We start from the raw sequence: 16,817 nt of genomic DNA on the forward strand, positions 1-16,817 counted from the left end.
CCGTCCTTTGAAGAAGAAGCAAAAGAAAGTGGTTGTGTGTGTCTTCTTAATTTCTGCACTGGCTCAGAAGAAAGATATTTGAGGGCCTGAAGCATTAGGATGAAAATGTTGATGCTGTTTCCTACAAGTGCCAGGGGCTGCAGGTGAAGGGCTCGGTGCAGCACATTCCATTGATTTCAGTCTTTTGGCAAGGTAAGTTTCTGCTCCAGAGCTTTGCTGCTTCTCTTGCCTTCTATTCACTTCTCTCTGGTCCAACAGAGCCTGCATGGGGGAGAACATACTTCTCCCTCTGCCAGAAGTCTTCATTAGATGTCCACAGAAAACGATTTTTAGAAGTTTGCAGCATTTCCCTCATCTGCGCAGTGTCACTTTATGAAGAAACAGACCCTGGTGCAGAATGAAAACCCTTCAGCATGAACTTCAGAGTAAACACGAACCCTGCCAGCTGCCATGGACCAAATTCATTCCTGCTGCAGCTTCATTGACATCCTTGGAATTACTCAGGGAGGAAGTCTTGCTTACAGCCACATAACCAAATGGCTGTTCATGAGGATGTGTCACTAATTACAATTACTGAATGTTAACAGCACTACGGAAATATTGAGAGTGCCTTATATATAAAAATATTTTTGTAGCAGCTAAAGTCGTAAATGAATGTACTAATTTCAATTTAAAAGCAGAAGCCAAGGGTCTGTAAGTTTGCGGAGAGGCCTCTTGTGGTCTAACACAAATGAAGTAGGGGCTGCTGGCACTTGGAAAATAACAGATGAAGAAGGTAATTGCTAGTCCTGACCTGTCAGAGCTGCTCCTTTGTGCACCAAGTCCAACTTCCCCTTACACTTCCAAGTTATCTACAGCAAATTTTCTTCCAAACTAAACAAAATCAGAGGCTTTTAGGAACTTAGAAATGTCTGCTTAATTTCAGTGTCGATAAGCCCCTGCTCCAACTCATTCTTAATGTATCAAAATTAAATGTTTTGAACATATTTATCTAGTTGCCATGGCTTTGCCTGGTGTGTCAGACACTTTATCCATCAAATATGACAACTGAATAATATTTTTACTTTTAGATATGGATCACAGATCCTTCTCATCATACTAGTCCCTTCCCCCCTTTCCTGAGTTTTGAACTCACTGGAAAATCTGTTCCATAATACAGTGGGTAAATGAATTACAGTCACAGATGGCCTCTAGAGATTTCATACATGCTGCAATTCATTTATTCAGGACTGGAGAAAAAAAAAGAGAGACCCTTGTCTTTTGAGGGTATTATCAGAGATAGCAGATCAGACACTGTAATGCTGCCTTGCACTCTGGATTCGACCCATTTCCTAAGCTTTTATGACTCGGCATTTACTATTCCTGGGTTTGAAATTTTTGAAGACAAACATCAAAATCCTCAATGAAAATGATAAAATGCAAGGAACTTTGGCCTTTACAATTTATTTGTGCAGCTCTGAGTGAAACTAGTGTATGCTGTTGTAGAGAGATGCTCAAGAACAGCAACCTTCAGCCCTGCCAACAGTATTTCAGCAAAAAGAACTTCTTGCACAGATGACTGTTGAGAATTAGTCAAACCTTGCAGTGAGCCTTGAGATTCTTATAAGGAAAATGCTAGAAGAATAAGAAATATAATATAGAAAGCAGTATATAATGTTACTGCTTGGGTGTCTTGTTTAGCATAAGTCATAAAGCCTATTTGCAGGCAAGCATTAGGGTCAGGCCCCAAGACTCACTTCTGCCTCTGAATTCAGGCCAGCGATTACGGGAGAAAGGGATGGGGTGGTTGATGCATCAGCCATCGGGGAAAAATTAATCCTGCAATAAATGCAAAGAATTTGCCTCAAGAGTGGATCAGAAAACTCATTTCTGTTTGTGCAATGATATAAAAGCACTACTATGTGGTCACATGTAGCATGGTGATTTAACCATCTGCACTGACACACTGCCACTCCATTGCAGGGTCAGGCTGCAACAGGCTGAAAGAAGGGATCTTTTATTTTTCTTGAAATTTACTCTGCTCCCGTGAGACCCCACCTGGAATCCTGTGTCCAGCTCTGGGGCCTCAGCATGCAAACCTTCTGGAGTGAGTCCAGAGGAGGGACACAAAGATGGTCTGAGGGCTGAAGCACTTCTCCCATGAAGACAGGCTGAGAGAGCTGGGGTTGTTCAGCCTGGGGAAGAGAAGGCTCCAGGGAGGCCTTTTGGCACTTTCCAGTACCTAAAGGGGGCCTATAAAATAGCGGGAAAGGGACTTTTTATATGGACAGATAGCAATAGAATAAAAGGTAATGTTTTTAAACTGAATGAGGGTAGATTAGATATTAGGAAAAAATTATGGAAAAAAAGCTGGTGAGGTATTTGAACAGGTTTCCCAGAGAAGTTGTGGGTGCCCCATCCCTGAAAATACTCAAGGCCAGGTCAGATGGGGTTTTGAGCAACCTAGTCTAGTGGAAGTGCTCCTGCTTCTGGCAGGAGCGGGGCTTGGATTGAGATAATCTTTAAAAGTCCCTTCCAACCCAAACCATCCTATGATCCTAGGAGTACTTACCTTTTTCCTAGGGACATTTCACACTTTCATCTCACCCTGCAATTAGGCCTCACAGCTGACACAGGCCACTGGGTGCTGTAATGAAGAAATTTGTCCAAATGCCAGATAAACCAGACAACACCAGCATTCGAGCAGAACAGCATCGGCCAGGCGGCCTCGCTCTGTGCCTGGTGATGCTTTGCTGGGAAAGAAACCACTCAGAACCTTCTTCCAGCATGGCCACAGGCCTGAGGGGAGACTGCACATCCCAGGGGAACTCCTGACCCCCTCCCCACCTCTGCCCTGGGGATGGAAGTCCCTGTGTGGAGCTGGGTCACCTACATCCATCCCTCTGGGGCAGAGGCAGCACCTGCTGCTGGAGATGCAGCGTGCCCACAGGAATGCCTTCCCTCATCCACTTCAGTGGGAGTTTAGGGAACCAGGGGGTTAAAATTTTGGCTGAATCATCCCAGGGCTGCCATCCCCCTCCTTGTAAAGAAGCAGCAATTTAACAGACTTGTTGCCCTGAGGTTTAATGGATGGCTCTGGCTGCAGCGCTTGGGGACCCTCTGACAGGGCGCTGTGAAAGGGCAAAGGGGGACTAATAGCTGCTGTGTTTTCCAGCAGCCCCAGCCAGAGATAGCTCTGTGTAGAGCTGACAAGCAGTCAACGTCTGCTCCCTGTCTCTGTTTGCACTTCATCGAGTTATCTCCTTGCAAGCAAAGAAATCCCAGCTGACTGAACAGCACATTCATCATCTGGATTTCCCCCATATCTTTTCCTGTATCAATGGTGCCATAAAAAGCCCACCAGAAAAGTCGACGGAAATCTGCTCTATCTTCCACTAAAAGCTTCTGCAGAGTTCTGAAGTAAAGAAAAAAATCAAAACAAACCCAAAACTTCTTTTCCCTCCCTGAAATGTCAATCAATGAACATTAAACAAAAATATTAGTTCTGCTCTTATTTGTTTGTAAGACAAAAACCATGAAATATTTAGCAGTATTGTAATGAAAAGCAGATGGGAATAATGCTGGCTTTCAAGGCTGCTGGTAACCACCTCCTTTTCATGTCCCGGCAGCAGCAGGATGAGGCAGGCAGCCCATTAGGACAATTTATGAACTGGACTTCCACAGAGGGAGTTCTAGCAAGAGGTCCACAGCTCGTACAGAGCAACCCTGATAACATCTGTTAGGGTTATTCATTGAAGAGGATTATATTACAATCCCTCTTAATACTACGAGTGCTACAGTAAAACCGGATGAGCCTTCAGTTTCATTTGCTCCAGCAATATGTGTTTATCAGAGCATTTTTCTGAAGTTGGAAACCTGGGCTGCGTTCATGGTATGTCACAGAATGAAGTTTAGAAAGCTTGAAATATTAGCCTAGAAAATAACCTCAGTCCCTGCTTTTAATCTCTCATGGCTGTAGTGCTCAGCTTCTATGTGCAGCATCAACACACCATCAGCCTTTTTCCTTAGAAAGCCACTCCCCATTAACTCTCCAGGGCTGAGATTGATTTTATTTAAATAGTTCTCACTCGCTAACCTTGCTCCATCCTTTATTTAAGACTTTGCTAATGATGTATTTTTTCCCCATTAATTTACCTAAGTATATAATGAACGCTCACATCCGAAATGACTTCATTATACCAGCAAGGACTTTGTGCAGATACGATTTAGTGCACAGACATAAGGCAAAAAACTCTCTACATGGAGAGTTTTTAAACATTCTGTAAAATCCCTGTTGACTACAAACCAGATTCTTATTGCTGTAAATTGACTTAGTTCCAACAGCTTCAATGAAGCTACACTGATTTACTCCACTTGAGGGTCTTACCCTATTATTCTTATTTATTGAACTAGCCACCTTTTGCTGCTACAGCCTAAACTTCTATCCTCTAGCAGAAGGGCTGCTATCTAAAACAGGTGTTTCTGCAGTAATATATGAATAAAGAGATTTATAACTACCTGGAGTATTTAATTGTCCTCCAGAAGTGTTTATAATAATTCTTGTTGACTGTCCAACTCCCACCAATGAGCTGTAGCGTTGTTTGCAGGCTGAACCTGATCAACAAAATATTCATTCTCCATACAAGCATGAGCTGTTTTATCTGCTCATAGGCACTTTTCCTCCCTGCTGGACAAAGGCCTTTCCTGGTCTTTGTACAGTGTCTGGGACAAAATGAAGCCCCAAGTCTTTTTGCTGGTTCCAGAAGAACAGGCCTGCTATACACAAAGCAGGCTACTTTCTGGCTCCACAGAAAACAAACTGCAAGATGAAAAAATGCATTGCAAAGGAAAAACAAAAACCTGTAAAACCAGAAATTTCTTTTGTGCACCAATTGTAGCCCTAATGGGAATGTGACTGTCTCACCATTGACAGTCTGCTGTTCCCACAGCCCTGGGCTTGTTTTAACCCATTATCTCCTGGGAGGAATTTGGTTTGCTGCTCCAACCTTGACACAGCTATGATCAGCAGAAGTGTCTGCAATTGTACTTTTGGGGGCTTAGCAGGAGACAGCTCATAGGAAGGCACAACATCACACGGTTCAAATGCCTGAGAGAAGTCAAAGACCTGCATAAAGCCCTGTGTGCTCATAAAAACAACAGGGAACCTAGCCCACAGATTCATCAAAAAATTGTAGTGGTTTTCTACTTGTCCAGAAATAAGTGCCTGTGGAGCCCTTTGATTTCAGGGATACTAGCAGACTTTGTCTCATAAAGACTAAGGAAAGAAATCAGCAATTACCTGGATGCTAATGAGAGTTGTGTATCCACACACAGACACACACATTGCAGTGATAGCTCTTCAGAGAGATCAGCACTGGTTACACTAATAAACTGCTAGCTCACTACACATGATTGGTGTTAACTCCAAACCCCAGGTTCACAAAAAGTTCCCCTTTGTCTTACCAGGTTTGGGATTGAGGAGAACCCCACAGAGAGTGTCAGGGGCCAATACCATTAGAAATCATACTGAATCCTAGTATGATTTAGCAAATTCACATTTTCTTCAGGTCCAGTAGAATTCTATTTAAATAACTTACAAAAAAGCTGACATTTTCTGTTAAAGGACTAGAGTGAAGTCACAAGATTTAGCACACCATCTTCCAGTGATACCTCAGCAAAGAGGCAGGCAGCAGCAAATTTTATCCTTGCTTCACTTGTTTTGGTTGTTTCTAGGTCAGCCCAAATACTCTTGACGGTATGAAATGAGCACAGCAAAAATGTGCTACCACCACCCAAAATAATCTAGAAGTCCTTAAAAAATAAATGCACATGTGTTTATTTACAGCATTATAACTACAACATCAAATACAACTGTATTTCCATTTCAAAAAAGGACACATGCAATAAAATACTCTGATCTTATAATCCAATTCAACACAGTCCATTGGTAATAGTGGAGCATCACAGAACAGGCAAGGGCTTGGGGTGATGAATTTCCAGTCTCTTGATCCTACTTGCAAACAGCAAAGTCACATCATATTTTATTTGTCATCAAGGGATAAACTTTTGGAATAATGTGGCTGGATCACAGAAGGTTCCAGCTGCCCCTGAACTCCCCTACGAGTCTTGAAGAATCAGATTTTTTTACTTGGGAAATATTATGCTTTGACAAAGATAAGGAATAGACAGTATTTTCCAGACAGAAACAGACAGAATAGACATGAAATCCTTCCATGTTATACCACAGCTGAGGTACAAAACAAGGGCCTCTGCTTCACAGGTGCAAAGAAGCCAAGGCTGTGAGTTTCTTTAACTATTGCTCTGAAGAATGAAATCAGGCCATTTTCTGCATTATTTCACTGCAGCTTCCTAGTATGTTCATCTGCTCCTGGGGCTTCAATCAATTTAATCTGGCATTTCAGCTATGGAATAAATCCACAATACACAGGAGGAATGCACAACTCAGAAAAGAACACAAAGTTGTCTGAAATACTCAAATCATAGCCTCTTAACTGCTTAAAAGGCCCTGTTCTTCATTAGAAAAAGTCCTTATTGCATCATAGCTATTCACACACCACAAACTCTTATTTTTAATATTTCCCATGAAATTTCACGGGACTGATTTTGAAACAAGGTTCTAAAGAGTGTAAAAAACCTACAGACTCAGGACCCAATATGGTACCATTTCTAGCATAAACTCTCCTGACTTTCACCAGGGACTTTTTAGGCAGTGTGACATAACACTGTCCAGTCTTTCCAAACAATGACCTGATTTCTCTTCGTACATCTTGCGTGGCATAACACTAAGGATGACTTAGCTCTAACAACGTACATAAAACATAAAGTCAGTCTTTTGATGCATCTGTGTTTTTATAGAATGTCACAGAGTCAGTATACAGAAGCTTACAGCTTTTTGAGCTAATTCTAGCAAATAGGAGGATTTATCTAAGAAAACAAAGAGTTCCAAAAGTACACGGAAATCTGTAGAGCAAAATATATATCTCTATATAATTTCCCAACACAAGCAATAGGCAGTTTAGAAAAATATGATTGTTACAGTCTTTCTGAACCAGAAAAGAAAGGATTTTAAAAATAAGTTCAGCTTTTCACAAAGCCATATTTTTAATAAGAAAATAGAGTGGTCCACATTCCCCTGAAAAAGTCTGAAAGGTTAAAGAAAGGTCCAAGCAAAGCAAGGAGTCTGACTTGGACTTGATATCAGCTGTGATAACATGCACATGTGCAGAGACAGCTGCTTGGCTCCAGTATTGTTTACCTTAGAAATGAGCCTAATTTATCACAATTGTATTCAAAAATCATAAATAACATGACAAAAGTGGAACTGGTCCCCGCAAGGCGAATAATTATATTCATACAAGCAAAAAGTGACATCAATCCAGTCATTTTCTTGTGACAGTTAAAAGGTATTTTGTACCCAACTGTTACATTGTACAGCACATGTATAAACACAGATTATTATTGCAGACTTTGCTATCAGCTACTATACATAAACAAGAAGAGATGTTCATGCTGTAATTGCCTCTAAGGTTTTTGTTCTACTTGAATATTAACATTTACAAAAGCTGAGGTGGAGACCTGAATTCAAGCCAGGACTTCAACATGCAAAATGACAGGGTTCACAGGAAGGTTTTGTATCCTCCCCATTACTGATATTTGGAAGTGGATAGGAGCTCTGAAGAATTTTAAAACCATTCATAATATAAGTTTCTCTTGTCAACAGCCTTTGGTTTTCCCTGTGCCCACAGGCAGGTGATCTAACACAGGACATGTTGGTGAAGTTTAGATCCACATCAATAAACCTCCTTTTAAGAGAACTCACATTTTAGTTTCAGGTAACTTCTAAAAGAAGGTGGCAATATGTACCTCAGTATTTGCTGCCTTCTAAATTAAAAGCAGAGAACAATTTGATTGCAGAAACTTTGCTCCAGGCTGTTCTTAATGCTATTTAATTTATCAGCTAGAACTTCTTATTAATTCTGTTCAATGTCAGAGTAAATCCCTTCATTTTGTTGCAATTTTTGTGAAATATATGGGATATTTACTCACCCTATATGGGAGTCTTAGCACATTTCTTTAAACTTTCTTCTAGCTTGAAACTAAACAAGAACACAAAAACTGATGGAAGCAAGATTGATGGAATGTTGGTGAAGAGATCCAAAACTGTTTAAAATCCAGGCTCATTAATTAAATTGGGCCTGAGACAGCCCACTGCTCTGAGGAGTGAGGACCTCTGTAGGAACACTGGACATGGGTTATTTTACCAGTAAACAACAAGGCAGCTTCTGGGTCTCCTACAACTTGTCAGTGTCAATGGAGAGTTATGTCTCACAAAAGACAATGACAAAGAAATGCAACACTTGCATTATTGCTTGTGTAATTGTTTCACAGTGGTCCAGTACACTGACCAGTGGTCAAGTAAACAAATAAGAAGAAGATATGCTCCTGAAAGTGAAACTCTGAGGCTGGGCAGATGGAGTGTGCCCTCCTAGAATCACCCGATAAACTCAGTTAACGAAAGGGAAAAGAAGTTGAAAGAGTCACACTGATCAAAGGAAAACCATCTACTGAGGCAAAAATTACCATCAAGGTCTTGGAGCAAGACAAAGGTGTGTCTTTTGCCTTCCAGCCAAGTCCATGTACAAAATGGAGGTCGGAGTTTGAGGACAGGCCCACATGTAGCATGTGGACATCCAAGCACCTTCAGGAACAGCCAATGTTCAAGCACTGCCTCCCAGGTTAAATTCTGACAGGGTTTGATCTGGGAATGTAATAGAGAAATCATCTCGGGTGCTTTTCACCCTAAAGACTGAAACTCAAACTCAAAGCTTATCAAATCTCATCAAAGCTCATTACAACATGTACCTCTAAACTCTTCCAGCTTCCCTTTAAGACACGGTTTCTTTTAAAAGCTGCACTTAAAAGTTACATTGAAATGGAATGTCACTTTATTTAAGCAGAACAATAATTATGCTCCCCATTACATATATATAGATATATATATACATGTATATACACACATACATCTATACTTCATGGCAATGGAAAGTACCATACAGAGGCATTAATTCATATCTGCAGTGAAACAAAGTCTGTGGTGTTCAGTGCTTATTAGACTTGACAAAAGAAATAATTTGATTTTGGAGGTGGGAATCACTTCAGGAGAAATAACAGCTCCTACCCCTGAGTTCCAGTGGGAGGTGACCCAGCAAAGCGCTGCTGAGGGCAGTTTGCTCTCCAAACTCACCTCTGTCTTTTAACACACAGCTTTTCATGGAGCAAAAAGGAGCTAAAATAAATGGCTTGCTATAGGGCTTGAAAAATGAGTTGTGAAATCAGTTTGCAAAAAGCAATAATTTTAGTTTTCTTTCTTTTTAAATTTTTTTCCCCAGGTCAGAAAAAGGATTCTGGCTTATTTAGGGTGTATAACAATGACAGTGGAACACTCCTGGCAGCTCAAGGGCACAGAGCCTGGCTGAGCAGCACCTGGGAGCTCTTACCCAGCAGTGACCAAGCAAGGTTAACAGAGCTGCAGCTGAACACCAGCCCTCTGTGCTGAATGAGGGGCAATTTTCTGCGCACAGTAATTGGATTACACATCAAAACCTGCTTACAGAGGAGAAGAGAAAAAGGCTCTGGGCAGGCTGTGAACAATGCTAATAGAGAGGCTTTCATTATTAATAACTGTTTGTTAAGTGACACCCTCACACTCCTGCCTGCAGATGTGACTATTCAGGGCAGTCCCTGAAGGCAGAAGGCAGATGAGGGCAGGACATGGCCAGGAGACTTGGAAGAGATGGCTGGCCAGGAACTAGAGTGCCCCCAGATAGTGGTGAAGACTGGTTTGACACAGGGGACAGCAGAAACAGAGCATCTGCAGGAGGAACTGCAGCAGGGGAAGAAATGACTGCATTTTAAGCTTATTGAAACTGGACCAGATTTTTTGCTCCAGGTATTGTGGCAGAACAGCCACTGGAAACACTTATGGTGATAGGAATGACCTATGCTGTGGAAGAACTGCAACAGGAAAAGAAAAATAAAATACTGGGACGATTTACTTTGGAAAGGAAGCAAAGCCAAATCTCCTCTGCTTCCATAAAAGAAAGACAAAACATGGCCTGGAAAGGGTAGTGCTGGTCTTTCTGCTTCCTTGGATTTAATACAAAGTGGCCAAAAGAAGGAAAACCAAACCATCCCCACTACCCAAACAAAAAGCTTCTGATCCAAAACCAGTTCAGGGGAATACTTTTCTCACACAACTTGGAATAATGTGGAACTTGTTCCAATGTAAATGGATGGCTCTGATGTAAACGGCTCTGAAGCCAAAAAGCCACTAGCATTCAGTAAGGCACTGTATAGGCTTGCCCCCAAAATACAGAAGACTAAAGAAAACACCTGACATTTACTTGAAAAGGAACAGAAAAACTCCCACTTCAGTTCTACAATGCACTTCTGCCTCCTGAGGATTGAACAGAGACCATCATGACTATCTTTCCATTTATAGTAGAATTTCCTGTATCTTTTCCTGGAGCATCAGCACCCACCACCTACCATTAACCTGTCACAGAGGGGTTTTAACTTAGCAGTTTCTTCTGTATGTAATGAAAAGGGGAAAAAAAAAAAGTGCCAAACACTTCCAGGGCTTAAATCTCAGCTCGAGTGAATCACCCTGAGGGGAGATTTCTTCCACAGTCAGGGACATGAAACTGAACTGTGCTGACAGCCACTGTCAAAATTTTGAGCAGGATGGCAAGCCCTTGTTCCTGTGTCATTAGTCCTGCACTGCTGTCATTATGCCAGACCTACATGTTCCTCTCTTGCATCTGGATATCAGGCTGCCTTTGGAAGAATTAATGTCTCCCGCTGCTTCCACTGGGATGCTGCACCTTAAGCTGTGCAGTTTCACCTTACTCACACTTTACTAGGAAGAGAGTTGTTATCTCATAGGTACAATGAGGTAAAATCTGGCATTTGCTGAAGCGGGTTAGGGAACAGAGGTGCCATTTAGGCTACAGTTTGAACTGGTATATTCCTGATATATATTCCCTGTTTTCCAGATCTACTGATAACTCTCTGGTAGACACATATTCATATTTTAAATTGGATAGAAAAGAGATAATTAAAAAAACAACTGTGTGACAGATTATTCCATCCTGCTTTGTTGTTCTGTTTATTTTTTTTCTTCTTTGTTTTGCTTTACCATTTAACAAGTGTAACATGATCCCACAATTCTTAAACGGACGTGTACAGGTCAAAATGGCTTATGCCTAGAACATCCTGCAGTTACCCAACACCTGCAACTAACTTGTTTATATTCCAGTATAACCAATAGATACCTTTTCTTAAATATGGCAAAAGTAGTAAGATCGATTTCTCAAACAATCATGCTGCCTGCACCAGAAATATTATCTTTAGTATTTTAATAAACTTGTTTCTGAGAGCTGCCAACTGCTGACAGATAAATTAATGCAATAAACTTGTAATGACTCAGAGCAGGTCAATGATCTGGGAACTGCTAAGAGTATCTTCAACAGCCCCCAGAGATTCTGGCAGAAGTTGGTGTAGGTTCTCTGGACAAACATGTTTTCAGCTGCAGCCTAGCAAATTATCCTGTCCATGGTGTAGTAAAGTCTCCAAAAGCAGCTCTTACAGCCAGCTGAGTGCATAACCTATGACTTGAAAGACATCCATGATGCCTGACAAAGACATGTCTGCTGGGGCTTTTATACCAGCATTTCTTGAAAGGCAAGACTGTTTTTTCCAGTTTCCTATGGTAGACAATTTAGTTTCAGTCTGTAATCTTTAGTTATTCCAAAAGGTTTTGATTGGTTTGGGAATCTCTGTCACACAGCAGTTTTGGTGGGGTTTTTCCTTGAAAAAAGAGGACAATGTACTCTCTTGTCAACACAAGTTAAAAGAATTATTGTACATGAACTCACTCTTCAAATCTCTTTAGTGCTAATGGGATGTGTATGCACACACATCAAAGTAAAACATTCCCTATTTAATATTGAAAAGGAGATCAGATGTAGCAAAACTCCTGAGGTCTAGAACAACTAAAGAGAAAATACTATTTCTTCTGATGTCCAAATTATTCAGGGATCACTAGGTGGTTTTATTAGTTAGCCTAGTAGCTTTATTTACAGCCTCAAATGTTTGGGTTTTCTAAGTCTCTCGGTCAGTGCAAATAAAGTAGCATTTGTAGAAATCATGACTGCTCTGGAGATTGAGGGCTAGCAGAGGAATACAAAGTTTTTAATGTATGTGCTTAAAATTGAAGATTTTTTCATACAGAGACTTCTGGAGAAGGCATATATAAATAGTATTTAATACCTGGCTGGAATCAGAAAAGGGCTGTTAATAGACATGGGGCACAATAGCAATTTTCTACCTCAATGTATTGGTGCCATGGAAAATTCTCTGGAAAGCATCAGGCTTCAAAATAAATTACAGTTTACAAATGAAGCTTGCATTCATGCCAAAGGTTGGGTTTGAAGTGTGCCTTCGGGCAATGTCTTACTGTAATGCATGGGCAATGGAGTGCAGGATTTTAACTTATGTCACTGCAGGGTCATTAATGTGGTCAAGCAACTCCTGGGTCCAACAGTGCAGGCAAGAGCTTGGACAGAGCTCTGTGAACAGGCTGGGTGTCTGCATGGAGTACAGGCCAGGTGCACAAACCACTCACAACCTCAAACATAATCAATATGTTTTAGAGGGCTTTAGCACCCTTTGACTGTGGCTGCATCTGGACTGGGGCAAAATAGTAAAAGTCCTGAGCTGCAGACACATCCCAGGTTCTGTGCATCCCATGCTTTGGCAAGGGAAGGCTTAAGGCAGTGGCCCCAGTCTGAACCTGAGCTATAACACATCTCAGTTACATCTGGATGTCAGAGATGTATGAGCTGGGGATTTTATAGGCACAAAAGTGAGCAAATAACCACCAAATCATCTGTGAGCAAAGATGAGGAACTGTGCTCAAGATTGTAAGGACTGGTTTGGAAACAGTATGATTTAGTTTGTGTTTTGAGGAATTGGAGCTTTGTACAGTTTCCTGGAAGCTGGTCTGGGCAGTTTGTTTTCATTATTCCAGTTACTGACTTGATTAATATTTACGCACACTTCCAGGAATAAGTACCGCAAGATGTTAAAAAAAAAGAAACAAAAACCACAAGAGAATAAAAAAGAAAGTAAATTTTAAATTTTGCATTTACATCTCAAATTTACTTCTGTGATTTTTTTTCTTTCTTTCTTTCTTTGCCAGAAAAATCTCACACCTGCCTTGGACAGGTGAGGTAAATGACATTATGGGAGCCTTAAACTGTTTTCAGTGATATGAACATGAAAGTCCTGTGCTTAGGGTAGTTTTCATTGCAAAGAAGTAGAAATATTCATCACTTCTGTGAGATAGCCACATTATTTAAGTTAATGAGAATGGACTGACTGAGATTTAAAGCAAAACTTTCCAAGATTACAGACAGGAGACTTCCAGAATAAACTGATTGCAAACCCAGCAGCAGAAGTGTGTTCCTAATTTAGTTGTTAGGGTTTTTTTCCCAAACCTGCCACAACAGTGAAACATCAAGGTGATGATGCAGTTGTTCTTGTAAGATCCTCTGTGCAGAATATTCTTCTCCCTGTTACACACTCTCATGGTGTCAAACGCATTTGTGAACCCATACAAATCACCCAGATCAGAAAGATTTGTCAGAAAGAAATCTGATGTGAGGTTTTGTGCTTTCGTAGAAAAAAACCTTTTCTATCTCCCTACTGATTTCCATTTGCAGCTTTATTATTCCTCATTTTTTTTTACTTTCTCACTGGCATTTTACTTTCATCACCTGGAACAGCTCAGCAAAACCCAGAGAACTGTGAGGTAGCTATGTCACAGAAAAGTGTGTGCACACCTGCACACAACCACAAAGGTTTTGTTACTGCCCCTCTTCCCCCATACCTCTTTTCTAAAGGAAGATTCAATTTGACACGGAGATGTGTGTGATGATTAAATCCTTGCTGGGCAGCCACAGGGGTTTCTTCCCCCAGGCCTGGCAGCAATTTTTAGAGGAATGGGCATTGCACTTGCACAGTTGATCAGGAGAGGAGGAGGTATGTCCTCTGCCACCATAAAGAATGGATGCAAAGAAGGAATTAATAGGCCCCATTCTCTGACAAGTTATATCTCCCCTCTGTCTGGCTCCTTCATGAAAGAAATCAGTCTTTCCTTCATTTCCTAAAGTGAATATCTTATTGCCCAGCATACACGGACTCTCCTCACCTTTCAGCTTCCAGTCCCTTCTGCCTGCTCTGAGAACTCTTCTGCTACCTCCTGTCAGTCAGGTTTTTAACCCACATCAGCTCAGCTCCTCTCCCTGCTCCCCTTACACTTTGACTGATAGCTTCATCATCCCTGCTGTCTCTCCTTTAATTTCCACTCTATACTTTTAGCAGACTTTCAGCTGATTTTAATCCCACACTAGCAAACCCAGTATAGTCAGAAACATTATTAAGAACACAGGGAGAGAGTCCGGGTGGTGGAAGAGTCTCCTCAGAACACTGGTAGAAGCCCTGTTATTTGCCCCATTTTATATCTTGAAAACTGAAGAAAAGCTGTTAAATATGCAATAATACCAATACTGTAGCAGGGAGAGGGAGCTAAAAAGAATCTGAGATTTTTTTTTTTCCCTGTAAAGCCTGTACTCTTGTCCTCTGTGTTAACTGTGACCCCTTTTCTAAGGCTTTACAAATTGATGGACACCTCTCCTCTCTTATGTTTAGCTGCTCCTCTTCCACACTGCCTGCTTTCCTAATCCTGTGCCTAAATTGAGCTCTGTGCTGTTGTGCCTCCCAGTTCTACAAAAGTTTGCTTCTTTAACAGAACTTTAATGATTTTGTTAATTAAGTGCCTTCCTCCTTCAGTCTGTCAGCTATGGTATTATTTTCAACCCTAAGTGGAAAACAACACCAAGGACCCCATACTAATATGCAGAAGAGAAATTCCTTCTGCAACATAGCCAGGAGAGGTAAAGTAACTGTTTCTTCTGTTAGTTTCTTTTTAATGATTACTACTGTGGCTAAAACCATGAGACAGTAAGGGATAGCTCTCAGAAATCACAAAAATTTCTAAAAAATACCTTTTCTCTCAGAAACCAATTAGGAAAAACACCTCTAAGAATGGCTTGATCACCCTGAAGTGAGAATTGCTTTTACATTAAAAGACGATGTTAAAATGCACATTCAAAAATTTGATAAATCAGGCATAGGGTTAGGCAAATAAATGACAAGTTGCCATAATTTTAGAGTTTAGATTACATAGAAATCTGTGCTTGACGGACTGTGATACAATCACTTCACACAATTACAATAAACCATTAATACAAAAGAATACTAGGTAGGAATCTTGTTTCCAGGGTGGTAATAAAGTACTTCCAACTTTTGTTTTCCTGACACTGAGCCAGGCTGCATCCCACTGTTTAGGCTTTATAATCCGTTACCAAATACATCTTTTTAAAGTAAAAAAATCCAACAAACCAAACCACAAAACCCCACAAACACAAAAAACTTAACAAAAACCCTCCACTCTTTTTTATAGACAAGATTGGTGATACAAGGTTTTGTTCAGTGCTCACAAATTTGTTCAGAAAATTATGTCCTGATTTTAAAAGTTCTCCTGCTAGAGAGATGCTAAAAAAATATATATTTTTTTTTTCTAGCTTTCTTCTCACTGTATTCCACCTCCCCTGATTCAGGTGGGCTGGAAAATACAGTAATTGGAAAAGAAATCTGGTAAAAAATAAGAACAAGAGGAGGTCCACCCCCACTCCTACTGATGTCAGTAGAAACATTTGCAGCTTCTGCAATCCCTATATATCCAGATACTGAAAAACCAGCACAAGATTTCAAAGAGAATCGTCCAAATCTTCCTTGGGCTTCCTAGAATGTCAACCACTATATTCAAACATGATTCTACTGTGCCTGCTCTCCATTTTACACGGTGGTACATGACCACATATTCTCATACTTGCTCTGATTTATGCTGTAAACAAAAATCTGATGGGAAAAATCCCACAACACCATCCTTCAGTATTGCTTGCTGAAAGATGGCAGAAACGTTGCAGAATTATCCTTAAACAGTGGATGAGTGGATGGTGGTTGTTAGTTTGATCGCAGATATGCATTTATATATATATATGTACATACATACACATACACAATCTTTATATACATATTATAAATACAATAACAAAAAATTGTAAAAATATTAATTTTGCTCAAATACCTGATTAAAGTGGGTTAATCTTATGTGGCAATTATGTGAGCTATCCAGTTGCCGTGATGGCCGTGTTAAAAACCCTAAAATCTACAACGGTTGCAATAAAAAACAAAGAGCCTGCACTTCTGCCAGTCACCTCGTGCCATGCCAAGAAGTTACGTTGGAGGTGGGCCCTCGTATCTCAGCATCAGCTTGAAGGAGCGAGCAAAGTTGTTGGCCAGCGTGCAGCTGTGTGTCTCTTCTGCCAGGGGCAGGAGGAATGCCAGGAGCAGCAGCAGCAGGAGGAGCAGCTGCAATGGCAGCGCTGCCCGGCACACGCGATGCAGGTACGAGCACACAGCTCCAGAGCTCTTCTGGAAAACACAAACAGAAGAGCAGCTCAGAAAGGTAAGTTACTGGGGAGGTCTATTCCAAATACATCCAACTGCCAGAGAGCTCAGAACAGCCCCTGTTGCTCTTGGCCTAGGATCCAGTCTAGGGCACACCGGAGCTGACTGAAGTTAAATTATGTCTTTTAGGACAATTTTTCACTACTTATAAGAATTCCACT

The 16,817-nt window shown here is 40.9% G+C and overlaps 1 protein-coding gene across 4 annotated transcripts in view; it reads right to left on the bottom strand.

The window, feature by feature from the left end:
• Window positions 1-5,791: 5,791 nt before the first annotated feature.
• SYNE3 (spectrin repeat containing nuclear envelope family member 3) overlaps window positions 5,792-16,817 on the bottom strand; it is a 65,442-nt gene continuing 54,416 nt past the window's right edge. For all 4 annotated transcript variants that reach the window (XM_062495523.1, XM_062495521.1, XM_062495522.1 and 1 more), the window contains one exon: window positions 5,792-16,620. In XM_062495523.1, coding sequence (XP_062351507.1) covers window positions 16,423-16,620 — 198 coding nt within the window. In that variant the 3' untranslated portion in view covers window positions 5,792-16,422. The remainder of the gene's footprint in view (window positions 16,621-16,817) is intronic.

This window comes from Cinclus cinclus, chromosome 6, assembly GCF_963662255.1.
Source record: "Cinclus cinclus chromosome 6, bCinCin1.1, whole genome shotgun sequence".
NCBI classification, from domain to species: domain Eukaryota; kingdom Metazoa; phylum Chordata; class Aves; order Passeriformes; family Cinclidae; genus Cinclus; species Cinclus cinclus.